The sequence below is a fragment of the Oryctolagus cuniculus genome, chromosome 14, assembly GCF_964237555.1.
Source record: "Oryctolagus cuniculus chromosome 14, mOryCun1.1, whole genome shotgun sequence".
Lineage (NCBI taxonomy): Eukaryota > Metazoa > Chordata > Mammalia > Lagomorpha > Leporidae > Oryctolagus > Oryctolagus cuniculus.
The window spans coordinates 82328061-82340564 of NC_091445.1; the positions used below are offsets into that span (position 1 = coordinate 82328061).

A 12504-nucleotide genomic window follows, 5' to 3' on the forward strand; every position below is an offset into this window, starting at 1 on the left:
CGGCGCCGCTAGGCAGAGGATTAGCCTAGTGAGCCGTGGCGCTGGCCCGAAATGTATTTCAACTAGAAAACTTTAATTAACATTATCTATGCCAGCAATATCAGCATTGTCTGGAAGGAATCAGAAACTTGGGTTGTAGGGGGCCCGGGTGATTCTGAGAACCACTGGTCTGTATGTTGCACACATTGAGAGGGTTTGGATGTTCTTTTGTCCAACAAATTCTTCTTGAGTACTTCCTCCAAGACAGCCCTCTGTGGTGAGGACGCCACAGATCTCCGCTGTCTCTGAGCTTCCAGCTTATTAACTCCAAGGATAACAGAGGAGTGGACTCTGTTCACTAAGTTAAAGTGTCCTGGGCTTGAGGCCGAAGCATTTAGTTGTTTGTGACTTGTACAGTACGGTGCAGGTTCTGCTTGGAAGAGCCCCATGAGTTCCTTCATTTGGTCTGGCTTCAAGGGCCTGGCCTGTTAGAAAGCTGTACTGGATCCTTGGGCTACAGAGATGGAAGATGATGCCCTGCTTGCAAGGGTCTTAAACCTTAGCAGTGTTTATTGAAGTGTCTGGATCTGTGAGTTTACTTCCCTCATCCTTTTAAATTATTTACGTGTTGGTATGGAAGGATTTTATTTGTGCAAGTTTATTGTTTGGATTGTAGATTCCTCATGTTCTTTTCAAGTCCTTAAGAGGCCTTCTTAATCCAGAGTGTGTTCCACCACTGCCTCTCTGAGTACCTCAGTTTCTCCATCTGCAAAAATGAGAATAGGACGCCTGCTTTGCAGGATCTTTGTGAGAATAAAGTTGGTCAGAGTCTGGGCATGGCATAAGACATGAGGAATGGGTTGGGGCCAAAATGTTGGGGCTTGTTTTTGGAGTGCGGGGTTGGGCTGGAGCTCCCCTGTGTAAGTGGAGGAATTGACCTCAGAGGCTTTCTTCCCTCTCAGATCTGAGCACACTTTCCCCTCAGTTCTTGCCCTGGTAAACAGAACTGGTGTCCAGAGTTTCCCCTTCGCACTTCTCCTAAATCAAACAGCCAAGCATTTCTGAAGGTGGTTTTGCTATAAGCAACAACAGGAAGTAAGCAGGTAAAAGGGTCCCTATTTAGACTCCATCCTGGGAGGCGAGCAGACACGTGCAGAGGTGCTGAAGTTGGTGTTGGGGCAACACAGGGCTCTAAACCTTCATCTGCACTTTAGAAGTTGGGGGCCCGAGAAGGGAAACAGGATAGGAAGCAGCAGGGAAAGGAGGTGAAAGTGATGGGGCAGAAGGGGCTCTGCAGGTGGGAAGGGCTGCCTGGGTTTTCCTGCCTTTGAGAAGGACTGAGGACTAGGGCTGTTTTGCTTGTGTTACAGAAGACTGGCGTCAGAGGAAAATGACTTAAATTGAAGAGATTGGGATGATTAGTTTACACTCCCAAGCACCTTGCGGAGTTAGCAGTTGTGGAAATCTAACTCAAGTTATACCCAGTTTGTTTATCACAACTGCCTCCTGGCTGCTCACCCAGAATCTGAGGCTGGGCAGTGAGTGTTACCCTCAGATGTGCATGTTAAAATACAGAAATATGCTCTATAAAATGACTTGATGTTAGTGGGTAGAGTAGGGGGAAATGACCCTCAGGAACTTGCGATGGCACAGAGTAAAGTGACTTAAACTTTTTTTCATGTTTATTTTCTTTTCATCTGCTTGACAGAATAACAGAGAGGAAGAGACAGAGACAGAGAGCTCTTAACATCCATTGGTTCACTCTCTAAAATGCCCATGACAGCCAGGGCTGTACCAGGAATCTGGAACAAAGCCAGGAATCTGGAACTCCATCCAGGTCTCCCACGTAGGTGGCAGGGGCCCAAGCCTTTGAGTCAGCATTTGCTGCTTTCCAGGGTGCATTAGCAGGAAGCTGGAGCGTGATTGGAGGAGGGAGGACTCAAACTGGCACTCCAACATGGGTTGTAGGTATCCCAAGCACTGGCTTAATCTGCTGTCCCACAATGCCCGCCCCAGACTTTTTATTGTTTCTTTTTTTAATCCAACACTTTCCCCTTAAACTAGTGCTACTTCTAGGTGCCCGTTATAGATCACTATATTAGCATGTAAGTGTCTTTTTCAGAAATAATGTTAAGTAATTATCGAATGCTGTTCAGATCTGACACAGATGTTCTGATCCTGTGGCCCTTTGTAGGAAAGGATGTAAGAAACCACATGAACTAGAAGCCAAACCCAGCGCTGAGCAGAATGCAGCTGGGAACTCTTGGTTGTGCCCATCCAATGCATGCTCTGTAAATTTTTATGTTGTTTATGTGGTGTGCTGTGGTTTACAGTCTGGCCTTTGCATTAATTTGCCATTGTCTTTGAAATATTAATGAAGTATAGGAGTGCTTCTATTCCAAATAGACATTTTTAAGGTAAAGTTAAAATAAAGCTTTTCCTTTAAAAATAAAGTTTCTAAAAGATGAAAACTGTTTCATTAGCGACTGCCAGCAAAATTTGATAGTGTCTTTCTATAAGCTGTTTAAGCTTAGTACTAGAAATTAAGGCTAGAGGATTTAATTAGCCAGCTCACAGGATGCAGACTGTTTAGGATTTTCTTTTGAGAAAATTATGTAGTTGGACAAAGAGAATATGATACTTTAGACAGGTTGAGTTTTGAATTGAATTTATTATATGCCTTCATCTGGTATCCTCGCAGTGTCTGTCTATACTCACGGTCTGGAAGTTGTGCACGATTTGAATGGGAACATTTTGTTTTTAGTATTGAGCATTGCCATGTGGGGTGTTGGACTGTGTGCAGTAGTACTCAGAGTTAGGAAAGGTTTATGGCTAGGCTTTTTAGGGCAGTTGATTAACTCATCTGTTTTACCAGGGACACATAATCAAGAATTTTAGTTACTGCACATTGAGCCAATGGTGGTTTAGTTAACCAATGAATACATTGTTTGAGAGTGTTAAATGTTAACACTTAGTTCTAGAAAAATACAAAAAACCTCTCACGACCCTCAGTACCCTTTCAGCCATAACACTATATTGCCTTGGTTTCTGCCTTTAATTTCCCCTGGGGTTCTTTATGTTTAGGAGAAGGGTGAAAGATGTATTTGTGTAAGTACTACACCAGTGCTTCTGTTAAATTCTTTTTCAACAAAGAAATAGTTACTTGAGTGCCTCTTGCACAGGGCACATATTTTTCCAAAAAGAATGTGCCCTGAAAGCGATAGTTTTTAGTGTGTGTGTTTATCTCTTGTCTGCTATTTTACCTTAGAAATTTTCTAATGCTTTGAGCTTATAACTATTTTTCAGTTAGCTGAGTATATATACATATATGCATGAAATGGTCAAGCTTTAGAAATTCTTGTTGTATTTTAAGACAGTTGTCTTTCCAATACGCTATCATGGTTCCTTTCCTTCTTTAAAATGCACCTAAAATTTAACCTTACATATGAAAAATCAATCAATGAAAGTTTAATTTCAAATATTTGTAAAGAATTAAGTATTAGCTTTTTAGAAACCTTAATTATTCTTTGTTAATATGAAATTATTCCCAGTGATTTGAATCTGACTTTGTGTGAGAACTTGGTCCCTTTAATGTTTCTCTATTGAGTCTTGTTAACTATTAACTACTACTATAAGATCCAAGCTCAAAAATGATTTGGAGAAAAGGAGTTACATTTTGCCTGTCTTGACAGTGCATTATAAAAGCAGTTCTTCAGCTTTCTGGTCTCACTATCCATTAAGAAGGACCCCCATAGTGCTTTTGCTTACCAGGATTATGTATGTTGCGATTTACTGTGTGCATATTTAAGCTGAAAATAAAAAGAACACTAAAATACATATTAAACAAATTTTCTTACTGTAAAACAATAATAGTAACTTGCTTTTAGGGAATGTTCTTTTTAAATTGATTGATCTGGTAAAAATGATTACAACACTTCTTCTACTAAGTGTTGCTGAATGTGAGTTACCAAGATGAGATTATATTACCCTGAAATATTCCTTTCGACTAGCGTTTTGTCCAGGTTTGTGACCTGGGTAGCCTCAGTTGGGGGAGATAGTAAATGGGTTGGTGTAGAGGTCCACGTGTGAACGCTTGGCATTGTCAGGCTATCACTCTGCAGCCACACCTCCGCAGCGCCACCCCTTCCTGAGTCCCTCGTGGTGGAAGCCTTCTGCTTGTGAATGAAAGGGAGCTGACGACACTACTTTAATTTAACACTGTTGTTAAAATAGCGTAAATAGTGGAAGGCCAAGAGAGCCAAGGGCTTCCTGGTATAGCATTCAAGTTTCTGTCAAGCTGCTGCAATCCTGAGGTAAATGAGTCCTGGAGACTCCCAGAGAGGTCTTACACATTACCGGATTTGAGAGAGGGGAGAGTTTGGACTGCAATGGAGAGGTAGCTTTCTTATGCATTTAAGGAAAAGGAATGTAGAAGATTTGCCCTCTGACCAAGCATGCCGGACTGGCTAGTGCACGGTGGTTCTGGGGGGTGATTCTCAGTTGACTGTAAGCTAAGCTGTAGCTAGAGCTGTGCAAGAGAGAATGGCTGTTGAGGGAAGGTGGTGGTCTCTCCTCTGGATCATTAGAGGCCATCAGTCACGGAGCTTGGCAAGGATTCTTGTGTGGTTCCAAGTTTAAGGTGTACGGCCTCTAAGGCAGTTTTTATCCATGTGTGTGCGTGTTTGCGTGTGTAATAACCTTAAATCTGCACCAGCTTTCCTCTTGGTGATGTGGAAGAACTGTTACGAGTTACTTAGATTGGTATATATGAGATTTGGCAGGCCCTGCACTCCTACCTAGAGTTGCTGCTCATAGACATTGCTGTATTGGAATATACATGTGTATGCTACAGAAAGAATTATTAAATACAAGATTTCTCAAAGATTGTGAAAGGATTCCCCTCAGAGTTGCAGTGTTGGAGCAGACTGCCTGGAATAAAAATGGTGTCTGAATCTCATTAAAAAAAAAAAAAGAATAAAACTATGAATCCAACTGATCTAGGAGATGTTTGTCTTGTATATCACAGATTCATAGTAGAGCAGTGATGGCTTATTCCTACAGGTGTGATGATGATGTACTGCAATAAGTGTTTTTAGCTTGCTGCATAAACTACTTCATCATGTTTTTTACCTATTTGCGTGATGGGGGTGCAGTGCTAGGACTGATTGGGACCTTCAGTGTTTCCACTTGGAAATAAAAGCTGTTCTGTTTTTTTCTTGGTGCTGTCAGGTACCTCGTGTTTCAAAGAACTAGAGTAAGCTGCATGCAGAAATTAACGCACCCCTCTCTTTCACGTAGGTTTCCACTTGAGCGGCACAGTGACAGAACCTGCAGTACAGTCGGAGCCAGAAACTGTTTGCAACGTGGCCATCAGCTTCGATCGTTGCAAGATTACCTCAGTGACCTGCAGCTGTGGAAACAAGGACATATTTTATTGTGCCCATGTTGTGGCACTGTCTTTATACCGCATCCGCAAGCCAGATCAGGTCAAACTGCATCTTCCCATTTCAGAGACTCTCTTCCAAATGAATAGAGACCAGCTGCAAAAGTTTGTACAGTATTTGATCACAGTGCACCACACAGAAGTTTTGCCAACCGCTCAAAAATTAGCAGATGAAATCCTCTCCCAAAATTCAGAAATCAACCAAGTTCATGGTGAGTATGTACATTGATTCAGTAAGCGTCTTCTCTGGATACTTTTTCATTTATAAGTTCAGTTCTACGTAAAAGTTTATTAAATTTGAAATAAGTCAATCAGTATTGTCCTGGGTAGTTGAGAGATTTTTAAATTTCGTTTTGGATCCTAAATAATTTCTTTTGAATTGTCTCATTGGTGGCAAGCCTTTTGTAGTCAGAAAAATACCTCATTTGATAAAGTGTGATTCTTAACTTCTTTACGTTTAATGACATTTTGTCAAATACTCTTGTTAGTTATGCAAAACACTTGTTTTTTAACTTACCATGTCAGTAAACTGATTTGTGCATATTCAGAATTTTTTTTCATTTCTTTAAAAAATGTTTCCAATACAGAAAAATTTATGAGAGGGTACTTCATACTAAGAAAATAAATTATTTTATTAAAATATTACAACTTGTTTAGACAAAGTTTAGTACATGAACAGTAATTTTGTGTAGGAAGTCTCAAAAAGAGGTTCTTGTAAATCTTGCATACATTGAACATGTTAACACAGTTATCAAGTAAAATATGTTGGCTCAAGAATATATGTACAGCTTTTTAGAAATATACTCATCACTTTGTATAGTATTTTATTTATGATGAATAATATTGTTGAGATATAGATTGCTTGTGCTCTTAAAACACTGAGATAATTTTTAAAGATATATTTTATTTATTTGAAAGGCAGAGTTACAGAGAGGTAGAGACAGAGACAAAGGTCTTCCACCCACTGGTTCATTCCCTAAATGGCCGCAACAGCCAGAGCTGAGCCAATCTGAAGCCAGGAGCAAGGAACTTCTTCGAGGTCTCCCACATGGATGTAGGGGCCCAAGGACTTAGGCCATCCTCTTCTGCTTTGCCGGGCATATTAGCAGGGAGCTGGATCAGAAGTGGAGTGGCCGGGACTTGAAGAACCGGTGCCCATATTGATGCCAGCATTGCAGGTGGCTTTACCCGCTATTCCACAGAGCTGGACCCAAGACATAATTTTTAAAATACTTAAAAATATGTTGAGAAATGTAAGGCTATCTTGATTAGGCAGTTCAGGGACCTAACATTTTTACCATTTCTGTAGTGATATTGATTTGAAATATGGGGTAGGTCATTTAACCCTATTTTGTTAGATTTTCTTCAAAGTCATTACTTGATATGGCAAATTGAATTGTTTAAAGAAAACAGCTTGAGATCGTTTTTTAAAAAAAACTTTTAAAATGGTGAGACATAAAATACAGAAAAGTATATGAACTGTACTTTGTAGATTTAGCAAATAAAATGAATTATCACCCGGGCCAAGAGTCTCAGTGTTTGAGAGTGCTTTGTGTGATCCTGCCCAGTCACAAGGCCCTTGGTAACCACTGCCTGATTTTTATGGTAGTCACTTCCTTGCTCATTTGTGTGTGTTGTTGTTTCTATATATTTGTTTATTATTTTTATTTATTTGAGAAACAAAGAGAGTGAGAGAGCTCCCATCTGTTGGTTTACTCCCTAAGTACTCACAGTGGGCTCCAGGCCAGGCCAGGGGCTGAAACTGGGAGCCAGGTCTTTTATGTGGGTGGCAAAAGCCAAAGCTTGGGCCATCTCTGCTGCATTCCAGGGTCTGCATTAGCAGGAAGTTGGAGTCAGGAGCCTGAACCAGTTTTCAGCGCAGGTACTTGATACAGGATGTGGGAGTCTTAACCACTAGGCAAAGCATCCGCCCCTTGTTGCCTTTTTTTTTTTTTTTAAGATGTATTTATATATCTGAAAGGCAGTTTTAGAGAGGGAAAGGCAGAGAGAGAGAGAGAGACAGACAGACAGTTCACTCCCCAAATGGCTACAGTGGTCAGGGCTGGTCCAGGCCAGTGCCAGGAACCAGGAGCTTCATCCTGGTCGTCCAGGTGGGTGCAGGGGCCCAAGTACTTGGGCCATTTTCTACTGCTTTCCCAGGCACATTAGCAGGGAGCTGGATCAAAAGTGGAACAGCCAGGACTGCAACCAGCACCCATATGGGATGCCAGCTCTGCCGGCATTGGCTTCACCTCCTGCACCACAGAGCCAGCTCCCCTTTGTTGCTTTTGACATCATTCCCCTCTGGCTTAGTTTTTAAACTTTATGTAATTGGAATGATACAATGTATATATGTCATGCAAAGTCATGTTTGTAAGGTTTACTCATACTGTTTTATATGTCTGTATTTAGTCATTTTCATTGATCTGGAGCAGTACCATCCAGTAGAAACACAAAGAACACTGTAAATTTAAATGTTTTAGGGGCTACATTTTAAAAAGTAAAATTAATTTTCATTATGTATTTTCTTTAGCTCAATATATTCAAAATACCAATTCGGATTATTTGTATTAATAAGTATCACAATATTCATAATTGTTGATTCAATGAAAATATTGATACATTTGACTTTTTCACTTGAAGTGTGAAATTAGTGCCTCAAATTACTGCAAGTGCTTAATAGTATTGGACAGCACAGCTCTGTAGTGTTCTTGGTATGAGAATACCACTATTTATTTGTCCATTCCACTGTGATGGGACCTTGTTTTGAATAGAGCTGCTGTGAAGATTGTTTTACAAGTCTCCTGGTACTGTGCGGTACTTCAATGCAGTTTTCATGTCAGAGGAAAATCCATGTAGTCCTGTTTCTTCTAGTGCTCCCCTTGTCAGACCCAGCTTTATTTAAGTAGCTATCTCAGGAATATAAGTCATTTTTCTTGGTAGAGCCTGCCACCGTTAAGTAACAGGAGTATAAACAACTCAGTTACAGAAGAACCTTCAACCCACCAAAAATACATGTATTCAAGGACTTTCAAGTGGGTTTCTGCTGTCATAACCTCTGTTCTCAAATCTGCTGCCTTGTGACATTTCAGGCCAGCTGGCAGTCATCCCAAAGGTCGTTCAGGATCCTGGTTGTGGCTTTGTATTCAGCTGATCAATGGAGGTGAAGAACAGGATATGCCATTTCTTCAAACTTCTCTGCATTCTCTGTTATCTGTTCTTTTTCCCTTAGTTCATGTGATAATCCACCAGGAGCATTTTGTTGTCTGAATTTTAGTTTAACCGAAGGTCCACATCTAAAGTCAGTTGCTTGTTCTGCAGTTATCTTGCTTGTTTTGAAGGATAGCAGTCATTGAGAGTTTTAGAAAAAAAATTACATCCTTTCCATGTTGAAATAATGGGACTAATGAAACAGTAATGTAAACTAAAATGGATATGTTCACATGACATATTTCAGAGTTTGTAAAATTAGAAGGAAAAGAGATCTAAGAAACATCAGTAGAGAATGCACATTAGTTTTAGACTTACTGTGATTTTCAAATAACTTTTCTGTGAGAGCAACTTCTTGAGCAGTGAACTTACGCAGTTTATCCCTCAAGCTTTCTCTCCACTTAGTTTATCATCAGATTTTGCTGGAAATGGGCCAGTTAGACAAGCTGCCTTCCTGCCCTCCATTCTTGTGGTCAAAAAGAAGAGAGGCCATGACCTTAAGTCATGAAATGGGAAATCTGCTCCCTGGAGGGTCTTCTTTTAACTGTTTAAGATTAATGACTTAGTAGGGGGTGGGATTAAAAATGTTTTGGAGTTATTTGACTACATGGTCCCACCTGCCTCCTGACATCTGTACACAAAACACTCTTCTTTTATTAAATCTCTTTTTTAAAGCAGAACTTCTTGTATGCTTTTCCATGCTTTTTCCTTTGAGAAAAATGCGCTGAACATTAATATTGGGAGGATTTAATTTTTCTTCAAGGAATAGCATCATTTTTTCCTTGCTTGGTAAATAGGGTTAAGATAAGATTTAGACTTCATTATTTTAGTTGTCATGAAGATGAGATTTAGCTTATCCAAATCCTCTTTGTAAGAGAAGAATAATTATAATTTATAAGCAAATCTGAAATATGTTGATAACAATAGGGTTTTCCCTTTCCCTTACGAACCACTTCTTAAAATTCTGTTCATTGCTTTTCCTATTATTTTGAAATATTTTGTTTTTGAGGAATTTTATCCTGAAGAATTGAAAGCGTTTTCAAGTCTACTTCATAAACATTGCTCCTCAGTTTCCATGTGAGCTAGGTTGCAGTGGAGTGGAGATGAAGAAATCAAGGAGAATGGTTTAGTGATGTATCCAGGGTCACAGATTCAGTGGGGTAGTTGATATATAGACTTCATCATCATCGTATTTCAGTGCTCATGAGTAGGAGTAGGCCCTTTTGTGTTGCATTGTGTTTTCATAAAATTTCCCATATACTTTTAATTAGATTGTAAAGTTAACCACTGTATGCTAAAGCTCGCTGTAAGATAGTTAATGTTAATGGCTCATCAAGGAGATCTCTGGTTGTCCTTCTGTATTTTTTAAGAACAGTTGTTTGCCCTTGTCTTTATATTCTCATAAAACTTCTCCAGCTTCCATATTCTTAAAACACAAACTGCTCAGGACTGGTGTTGTGGCACGGCGGTTAAGCCACTACATGTGACACTAGCATCCCACATCAGAACCTGGCCTGAGTCCCGTCTACTCTGCTTCCCATTCAGCCCTCTGCTAATGCGACTGGGAGGGGAGAAGTCCTTGAGTCTCTGCCACCCATGTTGGAGACCTGGTTGGGAGAGTGACCCAGCAGACTGAAGGTCTCTTTTTCTGGCTCCTTTCTCTCTCTGACACTTTGCTGTTCAATAAATAATCTTTCAAAAAAAAAAAAAAATCGTCTGTCTTTGCCAGGTCCTTAGAAGAGATTTACTAATTTCTAAGAATTATCCCCACTCAGTTAATTAAATCCAGCCTCTTCTGGTCTTTACGCATCCTATTAAAGGAGATGTATTGTAGGTTGGTAGTCGGTGATGAAGGGACAGAACATTGACCTTAAAATCTGGAGTCCTAAAATCCATGTTGTCTTTGCTGCGTATTACCTGTGTGATCTTAGATGAGACTGAAGTTTTTTTTTTTTTCTCTTAACATTTAAAGTACACAGAATCTTCTCTAACAGTAGTGGAGAATTTTTAGTGATATAATGTATACATGTATAACAGTAATAATAACAATGTGATAACTGAGCTTGATTAATGAATTCTTCTTAGGGTATTCACAAGTACTCAGATAAAAAGAAGAGAGCAGAAACCTGTCGAATTGATAATATTAGAATGGGAGGCCAGTTTGCTTTCCTCTGACTTTGTAGCATTTACTTCTTCCTCTTCTACTTTTTCTCATGAGCTTTTTCTTTTACTGACCTCGCTATGAACTGTACTGGGTGGACTACATCAAAGGGCTAGACTGCAGGGAAACTAGTACTGGGTATAATCCTGTATATGGAACAGAGGAGAGGGGGGTGTCATTTCAGTGACCTTTTCATTTCATTGTCAGGTTAAACTCATCCCTCACTTCTGTGCCGTGTGCCCAAAGATACTGTCTCAGCCAGCCAGAGAGGAGGATTTATTTACATGTTAGATGAGGGTCGCCATGGCACGTGACATCTGAGGTCTCTTCGAACTCTCAAAGACGTAGGAGACACCTAGATGTCCTAACTGCAAAGTTGCACTCCCTGTAGTTTTACCCAACCTTACATTTGTGTGTTGTTCTTCCATTTCAGGCTGTTTTGAGTATGGTTCTTATAAAACTAAGATTGCGAATTCTATTCACATCTACCTATCCTGCTGAATTTAGCCTCCAAATGTTTCTGTCCCAGTCATATTATATGTCAGTTTTCTCAGGCTCTTTCAGGTATTAGCAAAAAAAGAAGTAAATTTACTCAGCAGTCCCATTTTCAAAGATATTTATTTTCATTTTTACTTACTTTTTAACAGAGTCAATGTCATTGTAAGTACGATCAGCCTTCTAAGGACATGATATTTCCTTCCTCCCCTTCCTTTCTTTTTTTAGTTTTTGAGGTAACATTTTAAAATTACAGTAAAAAGGCTTAATACTTCACCAAATAAGAAGTTTAACAAGTAAAAATCAGAAAGACCCGGGGCCGGCACCATGGCTCACTTGGTTAATCCTCCGCCTGCGGTGCCGGCATCCCATATGGGCACCGGGTTCTAGTCCTGGTTGCTCCTCTTCCAGTCCAGCTCTCTGTTGTGGCCAGGGAGTGCAGTGGAGGATGGCCCAAGTGCTTGGGCACCTGCACCCCCGTGGGAGGCCAAGAGGAAGCACCTGGCTCCTGGCTTCGGATCAGCGCAGCGCCGGCCGTGGCGGCCACTTGTGGGGTGAACCAAAGGAAGGAAGATCTTTCCCCTGTCTCTCTCTCTCTCACTGTCTGTAACTCTACCTGTCAAATAAATAAAAATTTTAAAAAATTTTTAAAAAGACCCTAGTTTAGTGGGGTATAGCCAGCAGCTCTATTTACTGTACATGAGTGAAATGGTCATCTTTTCCATTCAGCAGTCCCTTTTTTACAGCTTAGCTCTTCACTTTGACTTGGTTGTTAAACTCCACCAGGGCTGAAACTATGACCTGTGGGTCTTGGTAGCCTCCCTAAGCACATTATTTAATATAATAAGCACTCACACTTGTTAAACAAAAAGTTACACTGTTATTTGTCATTCTGTTTTGTTCTTGGTAGGAACTTGGAGCTTATTCTTAAAGGACATGTACACATACATGTTCCAGATCCACGAGTGAGTGCCAGTTGGAGCTGCTGCGTGGAGGCTTTATGTCCCATCTCTGTTTCTTTTATTTCCCTGTGGATGGTAGTATTCATTGTAATTGGGCTTGCATTAGCAGCCAGTTTTTTTTTTTAAGAATCCTAGGGAGATAATCTGATTGTTATCTAGCATATCCTTTCTATTGTAGAGAATTTCGCTGTTGACAGTTGGTGAAACAAAGGTGTGATCTGCTGGTGGTCAATAAAATTAGCAAATATGTCCTA

The 12504-nt window shown here is 40.2% G+C and overlaps 1 protein-coding gene across 1 annotated transcript in view; it reads left to right on the forward strand.

Moving 5' to 3' along the window:
- Positions 1–12504, forward strand: part of ZSWIM6 (zinc finger SWIM-type containing 6) — a 220114-nt gene that overhangs the window by 134896 nt on the left and 72714 nt on the right. The window contains exon 2 of the mRNA XM_070056741.1: positions 5278–5634. Coding sequence (XP_069912842.1) covers positions 5278–5634 — 357 coding nt within the window. The remainder of the gene's footprint in view (positions 1–5277; positions 5635–12504) is intronic.